The sequence below is a fragment of the Thermothielavioides terrestris genome, chromosome 6 (genome assembly GCF_000226115.1).
Source record: "Thermothielavioides terrestris NRRL 8126 chromosome 6, complete sequence".
Classification (NCBI taxonomy): domain Eukaryota; kingdom Fungi; phylum Ascomycota; class Sordariomycetes; order Sordariales; family Chaetomiaceae; genus Thermothielavioides; species Thermothielavioides terrestris.
Window position 1 is genome coordinate 3,118,205 of NC_016462.1, and position 22,196 is coordinate 3,140,400.

Below are 22,196 nucleotides of genomic sequence, written 5' to 3' on the forward strand. Positions count from 1 at the left end.
CCGTGCCACGGTTCCGGTGCTTCACTACTTGGATCTCTCTTGGGCGGCCGTTCATCTTGGGGGGACACGAGCGAAGAATCGATCGAACGGGGTTGAGAGGATTTCACCATCCCAATACCTTCCGTACCTGAGCAGGTTGCTAATGAGGTATTTGCCTGTTTGTGCGGAGCGTTTCCTCTGTATGGTTCATCTCGATCATTCACCGGGATTGTGGTTCTTCTGTCAGCAGTACATACCCATCATGTTGCGCAAGGCGCCTCAGCTCCCGGCCGCTCCGCTCGTAATACAATTCATCATCGGCGCCACGACGGCGAGTTTATGTAGGGCAAATATACGTGCTCGCGCCAATCTTAGAACAGCTGAGCAGCCCGAACTCTTCTGACGGACCGCACCCGCACGTGTCGTTGACAGTCTTGGCGTCTAGGCACCGTACGTGCAACTTGATGAGGTCTAGCATTGGTGCGCCTGTCGGCATTGCAGCTCAGCAGCCGCTCGCCGATGCCGCCGGTTCAAGGTGGTGTTTTGGCGTGTTTGTCATCGTGATGCTCTTCCCCTTCCCGCTGGCCGCCTTGGTCCAGAAATGCGGTTTGGTGCTGGAAGGCCTCCGAGAAAAGCGTCCCTGCTGCGCCAAATGAAAACCCCTGTTTGAGCTAGGATTTAGTAAGGTAGTGTACGGAATATAACGTCGGGTTAGCTCCCCCGCCCCACCGGGCCGCAACGGTAGGAGCACGGAGGGTATCCGGGGGTCGTCGTTGAAGAGGTCCCGCCAAGACTAATTTCGGAACCTACCGCTTACAAGTATTTACAAAACGCCAAGGCCACGACGACTTCGAGCAACATCAACAACGAAGAATCGTAAAGACTCGTAGCAACAACTTCGCGAAACCTCAACCAAATTGAAAGAAAAGAAAACGAAGTTAACCCGTACCCTAACCTTGACCTACACCCTAACCTTAACCCGAATCCTAACTAGCGGGGGGCTGACGCCGCCCCCTATACCCTTGGCGAACTAACCCCTTGGCGATAGAGCAAACGCCTTAGCGATCGGGGTTGCGTAAAAACGCTGTAAAAACATTGCCGACAATTGGCCGAAATTAGTCTTGGCGGGACCTCTTTAACGTCTACCTATCCGGGGGCTGAGGCTTAGGTAGGGCTTGGCAGCTTAATTTGCCTTACGTCGCATGTAGCGTCATATCTCGGTCGTGGTTATAGAGGTCCCGCCAAGACTAATTTCGGAGGTTGCCGCTTACAAGTATTACAATCGCCACAGGGTAAGCAGGGCCGCAACGACTTAAGAGCAACATCGATAATAGACAATCGCAAAGACTCAACAACAACTTTACCAAACCTCAACCCAATCCAAAAAAAAAGAAAACGAAGTTAACCCGCACCCTAACCTTGACCCTCACCCTAACCTTAACCCGAATCCTAACTAGCGGGGGGCTAGCGCCGCCCCCGTACCCCCGGCGAACTAACCCGTGGCTAATCCGTGGCGATAGTGCAAACCCCTTGGCGGTCTTGGCGGGGTACTGACGTTGTAAAAACATTGCCGACAATTGGCCGAAATTAGTCTTGGCGGGACCTCTATAACCTCCAGCCATATCTCTTCGGTTGAAGGCCATTTCCGCTGAAACCTATTTCCGCCATCAAGCTCCAAATATGCAGCCAAAATGAAACCGCTGTCTGCGCTTGCCGGCGCCATCGCCAGGCGAGCGCGGCGCCCAGCGCGCCGCGCCAGCGGTTTCTTAAAGGGAGCCGCCATCGTTCTCGTGCTGTGCGTCCTTGAGGCGCTGCTGCACGCATACACGCTCAGGGTCCCGCGCCCACCGCAGGATCTCGATGCGCCGTTCTCCAGGCAATGTCAAGATCCGCGCATCGCCGCGGCGAAGCCGCGCGAGAGTGCCGCGCTCGTCATGCTCGCCCGGAACTCGGAAATCGAAGAGGCCCGCCAGACGATCCAGAACATCGAGGCCCAGTTCAACCGCTGGTTCCACTACCCCGTGGTGTTCCTCAACAACGAGGAGTGGGACCTGGACTTCGTCCGCGAGCTCAACGCCTCGGTGAGCGGCCAGGCCATATTTGACGTCATCCCCAAGGAGGACTGGTCCTACCCCTCCTGGATCGACCCGGCCAAAGCCCGACAATCCATGTCCCTGCAGCAAAAAGCCGGCGTCTGGAACGGCGGCAAGGAATCCTACCACCACATGTGCCGCTTCTACTCGGGCACGTTCTACACGCACCCGGCCCTGGCTCCCTTCAAATGGTACTGGCGGCTGGAGCCCGGCGTGCGCTACACCTGCGCCATCACGTACGACCCCTTCGTCGAAATGGCGCGCCACGCCAAGACCTACGGCTTCACCGTCGCCCTGTGGGAAGAGCCCAACACATGCCCGTCGCTCTTCCGCGCCGTCGACGATTTCCGCACCCAACACGACATCCCGCTGACGCCCACCTGGAACGCCATGCTCGACACCAGCTCCTGGTCGCAGCAGGTCTGGCCCGTCCGCAAGCTGCTGGGCCTGCTCGGCCGCCCACACCACGCCCGCTCCGGCGCGCGCTGGAACCTGTGCCACTATTGGAGCAACTTCGAGATCGCGGACCTCGACTTCTTCCGCGGCGACGCCTACCAGGCGCTCTTCCGGCACCTGGACCGCCGCGGCGGCTTTTACCACGAGCGCTGGGGCGACGCGCCCGTCCACTCGCTGGCCGTGCACCTGCTGCTCCCGCCGGGCAGGTTGCACCACTTCGCCGACTTTGGCTACCACCACGAGCCCTTCTTCCAGTGCCCCGGCAACGCCCCCGGTGGCCAGCTGCCCGGCAACGACGCGCTCGGCGACGCCGCCTGGTCGCCCGAGACCGACGGCGCCATCGGCTGCCGCTGCCAGTGCCCGGACCAGCGCCGGAGGAATAACCGCGGGGTCTGCCTCGCCGCGATGCAGGCGCCCGCCGCGTTCCACCGGACTTCCTGGTGGGACCGCTATCGCGGGCGGTATCCTTATACGATTAATCTACCTGCGTGAGAGCGCATGGGGAAAATGATTTGGTGCTTTGGCGTGGGATCTGACATATCTTGTATCTCCTTCTCCTTTGATAGACGTCCAATATATATACAGGTGTGTGGGGTACGCTGGGAACCCACAGGGTCGGGTTGTGTCCTTTGGGATCTCCATGAACCGAGCCAAGGATTTTCGCGTGCCCTTGGCAGACAACCCACCGGAGGAGACAGGGGAGAGAAGACGGGTCAAGCCAGCCGGGTGAGAAAGCGTCCCGGCGGCTGGGAGCCTGGAACTGCGGGCTACGGATGGAAGACCAGAGGGCCGCACCAGGCATCTCTGTGACAGAAGCTGCACAATGGGCGAGTCCCTCATGAGCCCGCCAGCATAGCAGCCGATAAACAGGTCGGCGACTGCAGGGTCGGCCGAGGAGGACCAAACAGGCAGAGGACCGTTTGGACGTCGGTGAACTTAAGATGGCAGCGCTGTGTCGGGCAGCAGCTGGTCGGTGGCGACTATATGTTCGTAGTGCGTTTAGCTGGCCTACAACTATAATAGAGCTCCTTGCGTCGTACTGGACATACCGATTCGTCCCACATGTCGCCTACAACCACCATGCCAACACCGTCGAGCCAGTCAAATGGCGGTTCCTACATCGGCTATACAGCAGCCCCACCCCTAAATCTGGGTAATGCCCTAGTTGCCTAAGGGCTCCGGACTAGCAAGCTAGATATAGAGGCGGCAAAGGCATCCCTCCTACTATACCTATTTGGTCTATAGCCTGTTTCTAGAGAACAACTATATATAGGGAAGGGCGCTAGAGACGGCGTTCAGAAGATGATCCTAGCTATATCCAAGGGCTTCCGTTTTACTAAGATCTATTATAAATAACTGTAGACTAGCTAGGTTAGGCTATCCTATAGCAACTTACTATCTATAATCCGTCTTTAGACCTAAGAGGCAAAGCCCTTCTTTTAGCTATAGGCGATCCTACGACTAACGTACTCTATTAGCAACGGCTAGCCTTAGAGGTAGACTACCGTCTTTTTATTAAAAGCAACGTAGTAGTAGAGTTCATTAGTAATAAGGGCCTACTCTTTGCTATTTATATATTTAAGCTAGCTAAAGCGAAACTTATACTATCTCTCTCTATAGTAATCGGTTAGCTAACGCTTTAGAGAAGCAACGCCTAGGGCCAACGAATAATGTAGTTACATTGTATAAAAGCTATACTTTATATATATATACTCTATAACCTTATATAGAGTCTTCTACTAGTTCGTTAGAAGGTCGAGAATCTTATCCTTATATTTTCTCTAGTTAAGAGGTCGGGATAGCCTCTCTAGTAGCATTTTAGATAGTCGATATTGCTCGACTATACTCTAAGAACGTTTAGTGTTAAAGTATAAAAGAGAAATGTAGAAAAGAACAAAAGGTTATAAGCTCTATATTTAACTTTAGTATATATATCGACTAAGGCTGTTAATATAATAGTTATTATCTGCTATATCAGTGCCTCCTATAGTATAAGCCTAAAAAGAGCAGTTCTAAGATTTCCTAACCTTCTAGGTTGGTATATATAGGAATTCCTAACCTTGGTACAACCTTTTATTGGCTAGGGCGATTGTAGGAAAGTAGGTACTTCCACCTCTTCGACTTATAGTGGTTGTTTTCTACCGAAGTGTACTGTGCTAGTCCATTTACAATACACTAGCGCAATAAGGTCCCGCTAAGATATATATATCGAAGACTGTTGCTAACAAGTATTTACAATCGCTATAGGGTAAGCGAGGTGGCGACGACTTTAAGTAATATTATTATTATTATTATTATTAATCTTACACTAAAGAGATATATAGTGCTTCGCTACTAAGGGCAAGCGGTCCCTCCACCTCTATATATACCACCCTAGTATAGCGCCTATGCTACGTACCTACGTTGCACAATTGTAAAGACTCATCGCAACAACTTTATAAATCCTTAACCAAATCGAAAAAAAAAAGAAAAAATAGAAAGCTAAGATAACCTATACTCTAACTATAACCTATATCCTAACTATAACCTAAACCCTAATTTAGAGGGAGCTAGCGTCGCTCTCTATACCCCTAGCGAACTAACTGCTTAGCAATAGTGTAAACGCCTTAGCGATCGGGGCTATATACAATACAATGCTTGTTTGTTTATTAGTTTAGTTCTTACCTCCACTTTTTAACAGGGGGCTATAGCCAACCAAAGTCTACCTTCTAACTCGCCTATTCCGTTCTCTAGCCTCATCCTCTCTAGATTCGAAGTTCAAGTAACGTACGTTCAAGTATAGTAAAGCAATGGATTAAACGCAATTATCCTATTTAGTTGACTAGCTAGGCACCAAAGGAAGTTACATTATAAGTAGATGCTTCAGTGCCTTCTAACTTTCTATTACAGTTAGTCTATTGTATACTAAGATAGCTAGGCAAGTACCTAATAGCTCTAGTGATTTAGAGCCCTTGTTGTAATCTACTAAAAGTACTAAACTAACAAACAAATAAGGGGGGCATTGTAATAACGTTGTAAAAACATTGCCGACAATTAGCTAAAATTAGTCTTAGCGGGACCTCGAGAACATCTAGCGAGTTGAGACGCTCTACTTTGTCCTTTTGTCCTATAAGCAAGGGTGCTAAGGGGCAAATGTAGAAGCACTAAGACCTAACGAAGTAGAAGTCGACACTTCGGTAGCTCTTACTAAATATAGTCCTCGTTGCTTCTCATTAGGGCTTAAGGCTCCTACATCGCTATAGTCGATTGCTAGCTAAGGCACCTTGTAGTGCTATATTTAGAACAGTTTCTTACCTAATCACGTTCGACAACCTAGACTTATCTAGTTAGCCCTAATCAATAGTCTATAAAAGTATAAAAGCTTATCTAAAAGAACAACCTAAATATATAGATATTAGAGAGTTGTACTACTCTAAATGGCTAATATATATATAGTAATTGGATTCCAATTATAGAATCGACTAGGACCCCCTCTTCTTTATCTTATCTCCTTATAGCATTAGAATATCTCTATTTATTACTATTCCCCCTCTAGTATATCTACTAAACGCCCTTAGTCTATCGCTTCGACAATAGTCGACCCTCCTTAGTCTATCTCAGGGAGTATAGCCCTATATATTTTATATAGCTTATATAGGCATTTTCTTCCCTAGCGCTTGTCCTTCCCTCTTCTCTTCTTGCCCCTTCCCCTACCTCCTTTTCCTTTAGGGAGAGATAGGAATAATATCACTATAAGGTATATAACAGAGCTAACAATGGATAGACTATTAGTAGGCTAGCTATAGGTTCAACTAGAAGCTTAGCTAGTACCTCGATATCTAGCCTTCTATACCTCCCTCTTAGGCTAGATATATTGGCTTCTATATTGTTGAAATTAGTATATAATGTCAATAATATAACTATTAGTAAGAAACTTTATCGAATTGTTTCTTAGCTTAGTATAAATAGCATTAGTGGCAAATAATTGTCTTAAAGGCACCTAGATAGTATAATACTATATAATTTAATAGCGGTAGAGGCTCTCGAAATATATAGCGATTATTAATAGGATACCTAAGAGCATTGCAATAGGTTATAGAAGTAGGGGCTACGGGCTAAGGATGAATTTAATTCCAATGCTTTGTACATTTCCTATCTAAGTATTGCTACTTTCTCTCTCTACTAGAAACTAGGTACTAAGGCAATAGAAAACGTAGGCTATGTTTATATCTAATAAACGTATATATATATAAGCACCGAAGACTTATATAGATAGGAAAACGTGTTGTAAGCTATAGGAATAGGCTTGTATAAATTCCTATTCCTATGTAAGGAGCTTGGCAAGCAGGTGAAATCCCTGCTAGGAGCTTGCTAGAGCTTCCCTTTATATCTATATATATTCTCATATTCCTTATTGTCTTACCTTATTCCAACTAGCTATAGTCTTCTACTACTAATGACCTTCCTTTAGAACTACGCTTTGCTAGTTCTCTACAATATAATAAACGCTAATTTATAACGCTAACCTTATAGAGTATACACTATATTCCTAGCCTTATTATTAGGCAAACTATAGTTGATTGTTCTATCTATAATAGCGTTATAGAATTGCTAGTATAGTTAATTAGTCTACTTCCCAAAGTCTAAGAAATTCTTAGACTTAAAGTTACCTAACTAGGCACCTTCCAAGCTCCTATCCTAGCCCCTGCTTATCTATACCCAGATCCTTCTAAATCGAACTAATAGCAAAGCTTATATATATAGAACTACAACTATATATAGTTGCTTAAGAAGTAAATTATATAAATAAAGAATAAAGTTTAAGTTTATCAATAGCTACAACATTAGCGACTAGCGTATAAGAAGATAGATCCGTAGCTATATAGCTAAGGGCTAGAACGCTAGTAGGAAGCTTACCTAGCTATTGAGGAAGAAGGCGTAAAAAGCGCTAATAGCTACCGCTAGCTCGCCTATAGCGCTATCTGCCTATTGGCAAATATTACTATTACCGCCCGCCTAGGTTAGTATAGCTACCCTGTTTCCTTATAGCTCGTTAGTCCTCCTAAGCTTGCTCCTAGTATATATATAGCTCACTATACAGTCCCTTAGCCTAGGCGTCCTCGAACAAGGTAGGTATCCTAGCATTACCTAGCCTTCTTTAAAAACCTAGTACTACTATATAGTAGCTAGAGTCTAATTGCTAACTTACTATTTAGCTATTTCTTTCTTTATAAATATTTAGCATCTTCCTAAGCTAGACAACGTTCTTAACTATACTTTAGAGCTACGTTCAAATTATATTATACTAATCCTATAGGATAAAGTATATAAGCAAATTATCTGCTCTACTTACTGCCTTTGCAAAGTCTCTATACTCTAGGACTAACTTAGTAGCAGATTTCTATAAGGCAATAGCTATATTTATAGCTATATTCCCTAGTATACCTATATCCCCTAGCTAGGATAGTATAGCGGCGTATATACGCTACCTCTATATCGCTCTCTAGCTTGTTAATGCCTAGCTATCTAGCAATAACGCTATAGCCAATAAAAACGTAACTATAGTAATAATACTAGCGCTATATAAACGCTTCTAAAGGTCCTACTACTATAGCTAGCTATATCTCAATAGTATATAGCGTATAGTTGAGATATATAGCGGCATTGGCGGATTTATAAAAAGCAACCCTACCTAGGCTTGCAAAGTACTCTAGTACGTATTAAGGCACTATCTCCTACCCCCCCCACTCTTATATACCTACTAAGTCTACCTTTATAGAGCCGATATCGAGTGCTCTCTCTACCTTAGTATACCTACCTGCTTTACCATCTACAAGGTCGAAGCCTCGATCCTATATACTCGTACTATCTTAGACCTACCTTTGCCGCTAGACTACTACCACCCCTATATATCTACCGTAGCCCAACTTATATCGGTGCTCTTGCCTACCCTCGCTACCTTCCTCTACGATATAACGTACACCGCTTACTTCCTCTATACTATAGCCCCTTTAAGCTCGCTACCCTATTATAAAACTACTAAGCTACTTAGTAACGCTATCTACAATACCTTTATCTAGCTAGCCTACTATATCTAGGCGCTATCGCTACTAGTTAGAGCAATAGCCACTAGTTATACTACTAGTACGTTATATCTCGTTGTTAAAATCGATACTACCTCCACCGACAACGCACCTTATCTCAACTATAACCTTAATCCTAACTAGAACCCTAACTTAATTAACTAATATCCCACCTTAGCTAACTAACCCTAATCTAATCTCCTAGACCCCTTCCTCCCCTCCTATAGTAGCCTAGCCTTAGCCCCAACCCTAGTAGTAGCTCTAGTAGCACTAATACCTGAACTAGCTATAGCTATTAGCCTAACGGCTTTTATATCCTGCTTCCTCTAGGTAAGCACCTATCACCTAGGTAGCAACGGCGGCGGCGGCTAGGCCTATAGGCGCAAATAGACGTAGGTGCGAGCGCCTACGCAAAGGGTGCTTAGCGTATAGGTACAGCAGGCGTAAATATAGGCATAGAGGGGGGTTAGGGATATAGATAACTCTAATAAAGAGTATATAGAGATATAGACCATTTTATAGATAGTGTTTGTCAAGGTCGCGAATAGCGTATTAGAGAGTGGTAGCTACAGTGGTAGTTATAGTTATAGTAAAGGTAGTTATAAAGGTAAGGTTAGGGAGATAGGAGAAGATAATAATAGGTTGCTAGTCGAGACAACGAAGGTGATCGTAGGCAAATTGGGGTTAGGTAGCTAGGAGAGTGTAGCTTAGATGCTAGAGGGGTTTCTATAGGTAGATACACTATATAGGAGCAAAGGACGAAGGCACTAGGACTAGTGTATAGGGGTTAGAGCAGGCTTAGGTAGTATAGATAATTGATAGCCGCCTATTAGAATAGCTATACTAGATAGACTAGTATAATATTTAATAGAGTAGAGTAGATACATTAAATTAGGTTATACAAAGGTAATACTAATTTATATACTGCACTAAGACTTTAGGCCACCTACTATAGTCTACTTACGCTACCTAGCTCGATAGCCTCTAGCTCTTTGGCAACGACCTCCTATATACGCTTCTACTACTCTAGGTCGTTCTTCACCTAGTTAGGGACGTTGAATCTACGATATAGGCTAATTAGCTCTAGGCTTATATATTTTAGTCACTGTAAATATAATATTAGTCTACTTATTTACTATCTTTATAGGAATATAGAAGCTTGCTATAGCTCTCGACGCTAGTAATAGCACTATATAGGATTAAGCGGCTACTATCGTTGACAGTCCACCTATATTTTTTATACTACTTATAGATACCCTATTTAATGTCTAGCAGGGCGTTATACACAAGGTTAGTAACGTAGAAACCTAGGTAGACGAGATTTAAAATTACACTAGTCTTCTCAAAGGGGACTACCTTATAGGCAAGATAGTGGCTAACGAAGATCTCAGTTAGCTTAGAGAAGGGGTAGCTAGATAGCGGTATTAGTATAGTAGAGCTCTTATATTAGAAAAAAAAGTATAGAGAAGAAAAAGGCGCTATAAACATTTAGAACAATATAAAATCCTTTATATCTATACCTTTAATTAGGTTGTCTTTAATATTCTCCTATATATCTATAGGCTAGATAAACCCGACCTTACTAGCGACAAGCATAATCCTTAGCTAATAGTTGGCTACTAGCTTTGCCTTTTTATATATCTTAGATAGTATAAGTATAGCTAGTAGGAAAGTGCTAATAACGTTGACTATAATAGACTTTATATAGCCCTTAGCTATCTTATACTCACTAAGCGCTACCGCTATATTCTCGATTAGCGTATCGATATAGCCTAGCTTAGTAGCGATATACTATATAAACGCCTATACACTATTGTAGCTCACTAAGTCGAGCTGCTACACCTCAACGACATTGCTACTACTAGCTACGCCTATAGCCTCGTCGATATTGCGCTTAGCCTACTTGCTAGTGGCCTAGTTGTATATAGCTAGGATTACCTTAGCTACGCCGACCTTAGCAAAGTGCTTAGCCGCTTCGAAGCCTAGGCCTATATTGGCGCCTATAACGATATATATCTTACTAACGTAGAGCTTAGGTATAACGAGTAGTAGCAGATTATATTTCTAGTTGTAGACGAGATTAGGTTTAGATATAGTAGTAGTGTTGGTTGCTAATAATCGAGGTAAAGAGGGCTTTAGGAGAAGCTCTAGTAAAAGAAGGAGGCTATATCTAAGTAGTTAGTTTTAAGTCTATTAGTATAGCTTGCCAAATTTTAGTACTAGTAATAGGAGAGAGAGTAAACCCCTTATATACTCGATTGCTACCTAGGCTAGACACCTAGTACATTGTATTGTCTTATAGCTAAGATTAGATATAGACATCTCTACTAAGTCTATAACGTTGGTAATAACGGAGTCTACTTTGTTTCCTAGCTTCTTTTCAAGCCTATAGTGTTCTTCCTATAGGGTAGTACTCTGCTATTTAGTACTTGCTAAGAGTATATAGGCCAGTAGGAGACTAGATTCCAAATCTAGCTAGCGAGCAATGTCTACCGAGACTAGTCTAGGATGCCCCTTAGACTATATAGTGTACTATACACTACCTATAGTACAACGAGCTAGCTATAAATTAGCTAACTAGAGAGTATTCTCCTAATTAGGATATACCATTGTCTTAGCTACAACCTATCGATTCTTTAGTAGCTAGCTCCTTAGTGCTAGACTTTATAGGGTTAACTAGGTACCTATATAATATAGAGCTAAAGTGGGCTCCGCTTTTAATTAAAGTATATATAAGTTGCCCCTAGTAGCCGTCTTACTTTAGTAACCTTATCCTTACTTAAGCTAATTCCAAAGTACTATATATAGGCTAGTCCTAGGTACGTAGAGGCTGAAAAAAAAGGAGATAGGGATAGAAAGTAGCGTATATAGCGACCTGCAAGCGGATCCTATCGTCTTAGCCACTACCAATAGTCTCTAGTCGTACAACAGCTCTGTCTTACGCCGTTGTAGCTACTTTGCAACTCACTTTAAGAAATTGGGCTAACTTTAAATACAATTAGAAGCTTAAGTTCAGTTTAACAAAAAACAAATTTTATAAAATCCTATAAAGACTTAGGGTCGATAGGCACCTATACTTAAATTAGTATAATTAGTCCAACCTATCTATCAAAGTCCTAATAAGATCGGTCAACAGATCCCTAGTCTTACCCACTAGCTACTAGAAGCCAATACTCTTCTATAGCTTCTCCACTTTGCAAGCTATATACAATAGCACTAGGGACCTTAGCTAGTTGGGCCTAGGTTCCTCGTAGCAGAATTTCAGCAACTCAACGACCTCTTCTATATTATTGTCCTATAGATTGAAGCTAACTAGAGCCTACCTAAGATTGTATAGCGCTATCTCCGCTAGCCTCGAGATTCTATAGTAGTTAGCAAAGACATAGACGTAGATATAATAAAGGAAGGATCTTATGCCGCTCTATGGAGAAGCTAGGCCGGATATAGTGGAAATCGGTGGTGGATCGCTTAGGCAACCCTACGACATTAGCTTTTTAAATCTCTCCTATAGCCTAGTGTTCTTTCTATATTACTAGGTTTCTAGTTCGTAGCTTAGCTATAAATAGTACAAAGTAGTAGCCTTTATAGGCTTTTTCTTCTTCCTACTATAATAAAACTACGAATATTGCCCTAAGCTATAATTAAGGGGATTGTAATCTATCTCTATAGTTAGTAGAGGAGGAATGTCGGTATATATATCGGTATAAGTATATTAGATAAATAATATAAATATTTGCTTATCAACATCTTCTAGTTCTATATAGGTATCCTAAGCCTCTTTGTAGTTTGTATTATTGATTAGGACGCTAAGCGCCCTAGATTATTATATAACAAGGGCTAAGTAGACAGTGAATTTACACTTATTTAGCCTAATAGAAAACTAGAATAGCTTCGAAAAAGCAATAATAATTATACCCTTTATAGTTAGTACTAGCTATCATTAGCAAGACCAGATATAAAGTAAGGAAACAACAGGGCTTAATTACTCCTCCTATAAGAGTAGCTCTATATTTTTCTTATTAATACCTAGCTCTATTTTTTTCTCGTCAACTCAACTGGTCGGACAACGGTAGGACGCTTAAGAGCGGCGGTATCCACTTTCTTATATAGCGACGACGTTACAGAAGAGTGTCTAATAAACTAAAAGGAGGGCTAGGAGTGAACTAAAAAGAGTTTAGAAGACGAGCAGGGTAATAAATAGCGTATATCTCAACAACCAATTAGACTCCTACCTATACAAGAACCTAAAGGACGTTTAGTCGAAGTAAAGCTACTTAAAGCCTAAGCTATAGTGCTAATTACATCTTAGAAACTTGTTTTTCCTCTCTAACCTTACTAAATCTAGTCTAGGACTAGACTAAATGTTATATACTAGAGGCAATGTTTATTAATAGGCAATATCCTATAGTAGAGACGGCATTAGTCGCTCTAATTATCTAATTTTTTATATAACAACCAATACTTACCCTTAGGAACGACCTACTTATAAGTATAAAACAGCTTAAATCTACTAGTTTAACGTAGGGAGACATCTCTTAGGTAGTTATAGCTAAAGATTAGCTAATAAATAGTTGTCTAGCTATCGTAGTTGTTTTAGAGAGTATTAATATCTACTTGATTACTTAGCTATATATATAGACACTTAGAGGCTAAGATCTTTAAAAGCTCTTCCTAAGCTTTCCATTTACTATATTGTGCTTAGCTCCCTTACTAGCTTCCTCTTACTTATATAGATCCTTCGCTTATATATTAACCTAGATACGCCGCTAGGGTAGTAGTAGCAATAGTATTAGGAGAAGGAGGAGGAGAAGCCCGAGCCTATACTTGTCCTAGGCCTAGGACGGCGCTAGTATAGCAACGGCGTTTAGGCGGGGTATCTCTATAAGACTAATTAGGACTAGTTATAGCCTTATCCTACTACTACTAGGTATATACGGTTAAGAGGGCGGAGTAGAAGGCGTAGGAGTAGGTTATTAAAGAGGGTAAATGTTAGTACTAGCGCTAGGGCGGAGCGGGTAGTAGTACTAGTATAGGAGGTTACGCCTATTGTAGTAAGGTATAGGAGGAGGAGGAGTTCTAGTAGTAGGGGTTATAGGTATAGGGAGTAGCTACGTAGGTAGAGTAGGAGTTATAGTTGTAGGAGATACTAAGAAGGGATATAGTAGACTAATAGTAGCTGCTTTAGGCTACTAAAGTAGGTAGGTAGGTACTAGATTAGTAAACCTAAATGTATATTTAAATGAATGTTCGGTAATACTACGACGGAGTAGAACTAGGTATATTGGATCTCCTAGACCTAGGTAGAGTATAAAGCTACTAATATAGATACTGCTAGCAGAGCTGTAAATTAAGAGTAGTAGCTACTTAGATAGGTAAGGTACTAGGACTCTTATAAGGCAATATCCCTATTTATAGTCCTAAGCTATAGAGCGTAAATAGTGGCTACTTTACTCTAAGATTTTTTTATCCTATTTAGCGAAATCGACTATAGTTAGGATAGGGCTATAACGCTATAATAAGCTGCTAATAACCTAACTAGAGGTACTAGACTAAGTAAGGTGGTAAATATCTATATTAGTAGGCTAGTTGCCTAAGGATATTAAACGAAGATATAGCTAGAGGAAGGGGCAAGCTATATAGGGAGAGGCAAGGTATACTATAGAGCTAAGGATTTAGTTTATACTAAGACTAAGCGATCTCTAAATAAAGGAATATATAAAGAGAGAGAATATAAATCTTATAGAACTAAAGGGTATTTACCGAATACCTAGTATTTAACCTCTAGTGTTTATAACCTAAGTACCTCTAAAGTGTATTGTAGCTCTCCTGCTCTTAACCAACTATATACTATACTGTTATCGAGGATAGGCAATAGACCGAAACCTTAATCGAATAGAACATTAGGAGAAGACTAGTTTTCGCCCTATATAATAGGATTAATAGGATTCTATACTATTAAAGGCTATATAGAATTATCGACACCGACTATAGCACTTGTACTTAGCTCAGATACTACTACTCTATTGGTAATATAGGATAGATCGAGGTCTAGAAATCTAGCCTATAGGTAAGCTCTAGCCTACTATAAAACTGAAGACGGCCCTAGGAGATTAATCTAAAGGATACCAATGACACTAGTACTATCGATATTAGAAGGACTAGGCTAGCTATTTAGTGGAGCTAGTGCACTATAATCGATGAATAAGATTCTTATATTGTTGTTGAAGCTCAGTGATAATACTTTCGAGAGAGTTGAATTGTTAGAATAGGCTAAGGTTGGACCTAGGTTTAAAAGCCCTAGAATATTAGCGTGCTCTCCTATAGTCGGCCTAAGCTATAGAAGATTTAGCTTAAATAGCGGGTTCTATTTGATAGTAGGTAACTATAGTAAAGCATTGTAAATTAATAATAGTAGATAGCTAATACTTGCTAAAGCTATAATAGCCGAAGATAAGGAGCTTTTAAAGTCTTGCTAAGCTATTGTCTTAAAGTCCTGTTGAGCTATTGTAAAGTCTATATAAAGGCGCTCTTTGGAAATAGCCTCCTAAAGCTGTAGTGTAATATACTACGCTATTATTGCTACTAGCTAGATATATTTTAGCTCGCTCTAGTTGAGATATAGGGCGTTAAGAAGACCCTAGTAGTAAATGTCGTTAAGAGATTTTATCTCTACTAACTAGACCTATCTTTCTAGAAAGTTTCGATATTCCTTTTGCTAGGGATATAAGTATATACTTTTAGGAAATAGTTTATTTAGAAATAGAGTCTAAAACAGAAACGCCTACTGCTTATAATATTATATCTTTTTGCTATTAAAATACGCTTTAATAGTGTCTCGTTGTCGCTTATTTATATAATAGCCACCGCTATAGCGTTTTAGGGGTATTGCTAAATAGGCTATACAACGGTAGAGACGGAGTATATCCTTATCGTTATATATAGTATAATATCGAGGATAGGTGATTGCAAAGTGCTTCTTAAGTAGATAGGTCTTTATATTAGTGATATACCAAAAGCTAGTCCTATATTTGAAGAGGTAGTGTTATAGCCTCTAGTTTTAATATAGGCAGGTATACTAGTGGTTCTATATATATAGCGCTAATAAGGGTAGTGTTAGAGCTAAATCGCTATTGTCGTCCTTGTTCTTATCTCTATTTCTATCTCTAGATCCTTGGCCAATTCTATATCGACGGCCTATAAACCCTTTCTTATTATAGGGCTAACTATACGCCTAAACAGTAGGGCGTTGTTCTACTAGTTATAGCTAAAGAGGTCTTGCTAAGACTAATTTCGAAGGTTGCTGCTTATAAGAAATTACAAATCGCTAAAGGTACGTAGGGCTACTATAACTTAGAGTATTATCAACAACGAGATGCTATAAAGACTTATAACAATAACTTTATAAAACCTTAACTAAATTGAAAAAAAAGAAAACGAAGTTAACTTATACCCTAGCTATAAACCTATATCCTAACTATAACCTAAGCCCTAACTAGCGAGGGCTAGTATCGCCCCCTATACCCCTAGCGAACTAACCTTTAGTAATAAGCTAAACGCTTTAGCGATTAGGGTTATATAAAAACGTTGTAAAAACATTGCTAACAATTAGCTGAAATTAGTCTTAGTAAAACCTCTTTAGCTATTAGCTATTTAGCTTAATAGGCAAGACCTTTGCCTTTTTCTTATCTATCTAATCTTTATAGGGGATACGACCTTCAATAAGCCTTAAGACGTCTTAGAAGAAAGGTATATATTTCCTTAATTTCCCCTTAGATTCACTATCGCTTAATTATAGCCCTCTTAAGGTTTGTAGAGTCCTATAATTTATATATTATAACGTCCATTGAAATAGAGGTAGTAGTAGACCGCTCTATACTATCTTTAAAAGTAGTACTACCAAGCTCACTAGGTTAGCTAAGTACTTTGTTTAAGGGGTCGCTAATAAAAAAGAGGACTCCATTAGTCTATAAAAACTTATACAGCTATAGAAGAGGATATAGGTTTAATATATAAGAGCCTAACACCTTAGGGTATTCATTAATCTTAAAAGGCAAAGTGCAAGTAGCATTGTTTTAAACGATAAAATTTATAAACCTAAGAAGAAATTCTAGCTAGGGGGCGGTTTAACAAGACTGTAGGGTGCCTTCTATAAAAGCAGAGAATGTTTTGCTATATAACATTGGAGCTAGTTTAGAAAGGGCTTCCAAGGGTACTGTATAGTCGGCGATCAGCACGATCTTAGTCGTGACGACAATAGGCTAGGATAATCTCTTATCGTCCAAGCTATCTAGGCCATTGTTTCAAATAGATAGTAGAACCTAAGACTAGATTAGCGCGATCGATATTTAGTAATGACCTAGCTAACTTACTACTGTAGTAGCGTGCTTGCTAGCTATAAGAGCCGTGGTATTGGAGGAGTCTAGCTACTCCGCTTTAGGCTTGGGGCGAAACGGCAATATAGCTAACTGTTGTCAAGTGCGTGGGGTAGCGGATCCTGAGAATTCCAACCTATTCGTAAGACATATGTAGGTTAGAACCTAAATATTCCGACCTGCTTATAAGATATATATAGGTTGGAACCTAAAAATTCTAACCTGCTTATAGATATATTTGCTCTTAATATTGTTGTTGTTAATATCCTCTTCCGAAGGATCTCTATCTTTAATATCTTTGTCCTCTATATCTTTGTCCTCGCTAGTAGGTCGGAATTCTCAGAATCCGACCTATATATATCTCATAAGTAGGTCGGAATTCTTGGGATCCGACCTATATATATCTCAATTTACCCTAAGTAACCCTAAGTAACCCTAAGTAACCCTAACCCTAAGTAACCCTAAGTAACCCTAACCCTAAGTAACCCTAAGTAACCCTAAGTAACTGTAACCTAGCTTCTAGAGCATAGGCTAGCCGCAAGGCTAGACCTTGCCTAGGAGCCTAGCCTAGGCTAGCCCTAGGCTACTAGGCCTACTTGGCTTAGCTACTCTTTTTCCCTTTTCCTTGTAGTATTGGGACTTAGACTCGTTCGTTTTATTTTTCCTTGATTCTAAAGGTCGGATATAGGTTTTTCATCTGGCCCTCGGAGCACGGTTTTCCTATATATAAGCGGTAGAAGGACTAGCGAGCCCTAGCCAAGGGCATATTAGGGTAGGAAATAATAATAATAATAATCTCTATTACTTTTATAATAAATGCTATCGCTTACTACTCTTTTACTTTAATATACAACTCTGAGATTAAATGTAAATTACTAAGCTTTTACTATTACAAAGAAAGAGTATAACTCTCTAATATATTAATAACTACTAATAGTGAGAAGAGCAGCGAAGTGGGGCTATACAGGATACAGAGGTATATGTATTAAGAGAGGTGCTCCTCTCAAGCTAGGTGGGAGGAGCGCCGAGGTCTATATACATATATAGGCAGAGCTGACATATGCCCCCTAAGCGTAGGGAGCCTAGTAGATAGAGTCATATGTGCACTAGCACACAATATACCCCCTAGACAGACTCTTAGGAGGCTGTCTATAGAACATATATACTGGGCACTGACTTTGGAGCTTGTACTGCTAGGTGTATTGAACTGTAGCCTCCGGTATTGATTCTACCATTGTGCGTAGCCGCCGCTATTGTATAAGTTGTCTATACGCTATTGTATAAGCGTTATAGTGTATACGTTGGCGAATTGTGTATTGCGTTAAATATGGTTAGACCTAGAGGGGCTAAAGTTGACATTTAGGGGCACTATCGTTAGCATTGTTGTAAGTACTATTGATTGTATTGTATATAGTTCCGAATTATATAGCGTATTCTATTCCTATCCTCTATTTAGGCGTATATCTTAAATTGTATCGCCTTGATTATAGGTGTAGATTATATAATTGAGCATTACAATTATTTATATATATACCATTGTAGCTATTGTTGCCCAACGTCTTAAATATATATCTACTATTACTACCTATTGTTGTATTCGCGCTATATAGACAATACCGCAATACTATAGGCTAGTCGATAGCTATACTTTTAGAAGTATTTAATTATAGTAAGTACGCTTTAAACTATCTCCTAAACTCTTCCTCTATAGACTATAAGCAATAGTAGCAGTATTAGCAATAATAATAATATTAATAACAACAACTATATCGTCCTCTGTTCGCCTTGCTACTCTTGAGAAGGCCTACGCTACTAAGGTGGCTAAGAACAAGTCTCCCCTACTCCTAGCTACCCCTACTAAGGCTAGTACTAGCGTTAGCAAGAAGTAAGTATACTATAATCTGCCCAACTAGCGTAGCGTATATATCTATGTCTCTAACACTTATAGTAGGACCTCTGCTATACCGAAGACCCTTTCTAAGCGTATAGCGCCCCTCTCTTCCTCCTTTTCCTCTTTAGAGAATAAAGAGGAGGAGGGCGCTCTAAGAGAGTAGCCCTACCTAGGTTGCTTAAAGTCTACTATACGTAGCAAGAGCTCTAGGAAGTGCTAGGAGGCCCCTAGCAAAGCGGCCTAGTATATACGCTATATATGTAGCAAAACGTGCCGCTTTATATAAGTCTATTAGTATAGTTGTAAGGCGTACAATACTAATAAATCAGCCCTACGAGTATACTCCTTGCCGCTAAGCACTTCCTAGCTCTAATACAAGGGCGCTAGGAGCCTAAGCCCAATTTTATAAATATAAATAAAAAGATAAAGGAAAAGAGCTAGTCTAACTATATATAGTAGGACTAGAAGATGCTATACGCTACCCTATGTACCCTTTTTATTATAGAGGGCGAGGACGCTAATACTAAGAATAACGACAACGATAACGACAAGTATATACCTACGCCCGCTAAGGGTAAAGGCAAGGGTAAGGCAAAGGCGGCCACGTCTACTAAGAAGTCTAAGAAGGCTAAGAAGGCTAAGAAGGAGGAGAGCGAGGAGGAGGACGAGGATAAGGATAAGAGCGAGGAGGAGGCTGCTCTAGGCTTTGACCTAGAGGCGCTAGCGCGTAGTATAGCAGTAGCGATGCTAGCCACTATGACTTCTAAGAAGAAGAAGGGTAGTAAATAGTTCTATATTGTTGTTTGTCGTTTTATAGGTATAGGCATCCCCTAGTCTGTTTTACGCTAGTATATACTCCTATATTTAGTTTGTTTTTACTTAAACTTTATGTTCCTATCCCTTTAATCGTCTCCTTAAACTATATAATGTATATCCTATAGGTTAAGGAGCTCCCTAAAGTGCTTAAACTTCTAGCAAGTTAATACCTTTGTAAGCCTATCTATAGGCATCTTAGTAGTTGGCAAGTATACAACTTTGAAAGATCCCTTTGTATATTCTTAATATAGCTATATATTGTAGATATCAATATAATATAGGCGAGTGCTAATACGTTTGTTCTCTTCTACTATAAGCCGGATAGTCTATATATTATTATAGAACATAGTCCAAGGTACACCTAGCTCAAGTTGCAGGTTATTAAGGAAACGCTTAAACGCCATTGTCTTCTACACTATAGTAGATAGAGCGAGGAGCTCCGCCTCTATAGACAAGGTGGTGACTGTATCCTAGCGTATAGCCTTCTAATGAACGAGCCTACTAAATAGAGAGATAAGATAGCCTTATAACGACCTATATATATTAGGATTATCTATATACGACATATCCTCTACAATAAGCAAGATTTGCATAGGAGCAATATCCTATAGTACACCTTTAAACTAAATAGCGAAGAAGCGTATACTAAATAGATAGGAGATTATATACTTTATAGCATCAATATATATCCCTAAGAGGTTTATTAGGAAGTATAAGAGCAACAATGCTAGGAATACGACCTCTATATATAGTACAACTATAGTATAGAGTAACGATCTAACAAGCTCCTAGAACAGCTTGATCTACGTTCGAGTAGTAGTGCTAATGAACTTACAAAGTTCTATTACAGGGAGAGGGATATTTAGAAAGGTGATTTGATCTATAAGACCAAAGCGCTTTACAATCTTCTCGATATACTAGTCAAGGTAGAGCTAGATCTTACGTTATATATAGTCGCGGATTACCCTAATGCCTAGGAACCAAGCTACGTCCCCCTTTTTATACACTTTGTACTTCGCTTTTAGAGCGTCGATAATCCTTTAAGCTATCTCTATATAATCTCTATAGTAGAAGACTAGGTAGTCGTCTATATAAAATAGTATAAGCACATACTATTAGCGGTCGAAGAACAAGCATAGCTCTTTAGACAAAGCTATAAAGCTAAGCTTCCGAAGTGTACTAGAGAACTCTTAGTACTAGAGCAATAGAGACTCTTATAAGCTATATAGAGCTCTCTACAGTTCTATAAGAAATCTAGGCTCTTTGAACCCCTTAGACATCTTATAAACAACACCCTTAGGCAGGTCTATATTCAAGAACGCCTATACTATGTCGAACTGCTTGACCTTAAGATCAAACTATATAGCAATAGCTATCATTGTATAGAACGAGCACGCTATAAGTATAGCTATATAAGTGCTTTACAGAGTAGTAAGCTCCTAAAGGTCGCCTTAAATATAGATACAAGACTTATACTTCTCAAGGTTGCTATTCTAATTGAACTTATAGACGAAAACCTACTTTAGAGGGAGTGGTCTTCCTTTAAAGGTCTTACACCAAATCTTACGCTATATCTTCCTGTTAACGAGATTACAAATCTCCTCCTTAGCCACTTTAATGAACTTAAGCCTTTAAGAGTAGTTAGCAAGATCCTTCTAACACTTAGAAAGCTTAGTAAGGTCGTCAAAATGCACTTAGGGCCTATTTAGCGTTGCCCTAGGACGTATATTACAATGTTAGTAGACTACTACTACGAAAACCGTATACAATGTACAGTGCTAGATACTATCGCCCTCCTATAGAGCGATTACAGGGTCATCTAAAAATATATAGCTAAACGAATGCTATATATACTAATCTAGTACGTTAATGCTCTCCTTATAGTATATAGGGGCTACGAAGTATACTAGACCACCACTTCCGCCTACACCGCTACTAGGAGACTATCTATAGATCTATCTTAAGTAATAAGTTAGTAGTCTATATACCTTATATATATATTTACGCTTCTCTCTCGCTAGTATAGCTATAGGTATTCTAGAATTAGGCTAAGAACTATAGTTTAAAGTGTCTTCCTAGTCGTTTAGAGCCTCTAGCTAATCGCCAAGGCGGTCGACCTCCTCTTCACTACTAGGAGTATTAACTATAGTAGCACTTACTATTGTACTGCCCTAGCTAGTATTCCTAGTTGTACCGCTAGCGACGCTACTACTAGCGTCTCTAATAACTATATTAGAGGCCTCTAATAATATAGTTCCTACTAGTCTACTATCACTGCTAGCACTATAATTAGTAGGGGGGCCACTCCCTCTAAAACCATCTAAACGTTCCTAGTATAGCTCTAGAGTTGGTTCTAGAGTATAAAGACTACTAGTAGACTCTTTACCTAAACTCTAGCTACGATACTTAAGTACTTCTATACCCCCTAGATAGGATAAAGAGTAGAGAGGAGCCTACCCTTCTAGTTCCTATTTAGTTATACCCCCCAAATGTCCTAGAGAGCTAAGAACTGTCACTAGGTCTTTAT

At 40.7% G+C, this 22,196-nt stretch overlaps 2 protein-coding genes across 2 annotated transcripts; one reads left to right on the top strand and one right to left on the bottom strand.

The window, feature by feature from the left end:
- Positions 1-1,633: 1,633 nt before the first annotated feature.
- THITE_2124747 (glycosyltransferase family 15 protein) lies at positions 1,634-3,245 on the top strand. The gene has a single exon (XM_003658158.1). It carries the CDS (start codon positions 1,671-1,673, stop codon positions 3,018-3,020), a length of 1,350 nt encoding a protein of 449 aa, XP_003658206.1. The 5' UTR covers positions 1,634-1,670; the 3' UTR covers positions 3,021-3,245.
- Positions 3,246-9,847: 6,602 nt separating this feature from the next.
- Positions 9,848-10,369, bottom strand: THITE_49836 (uncharacterized protein; the record flags this gene model as incomplete). The annotated part of the gene is made up of 3 exons (XM_003658159.1): positions 9,848-10,028; positions 10,086-10,138; positions 10,211-10,369. Coding segments are annotated over 3 exons (393 nt in total), but the record flags the coding sequence as incomplete, so codon positions are not given.
- Positions 10,370-22,196: the final 11,827 nt, after the last annotated feature.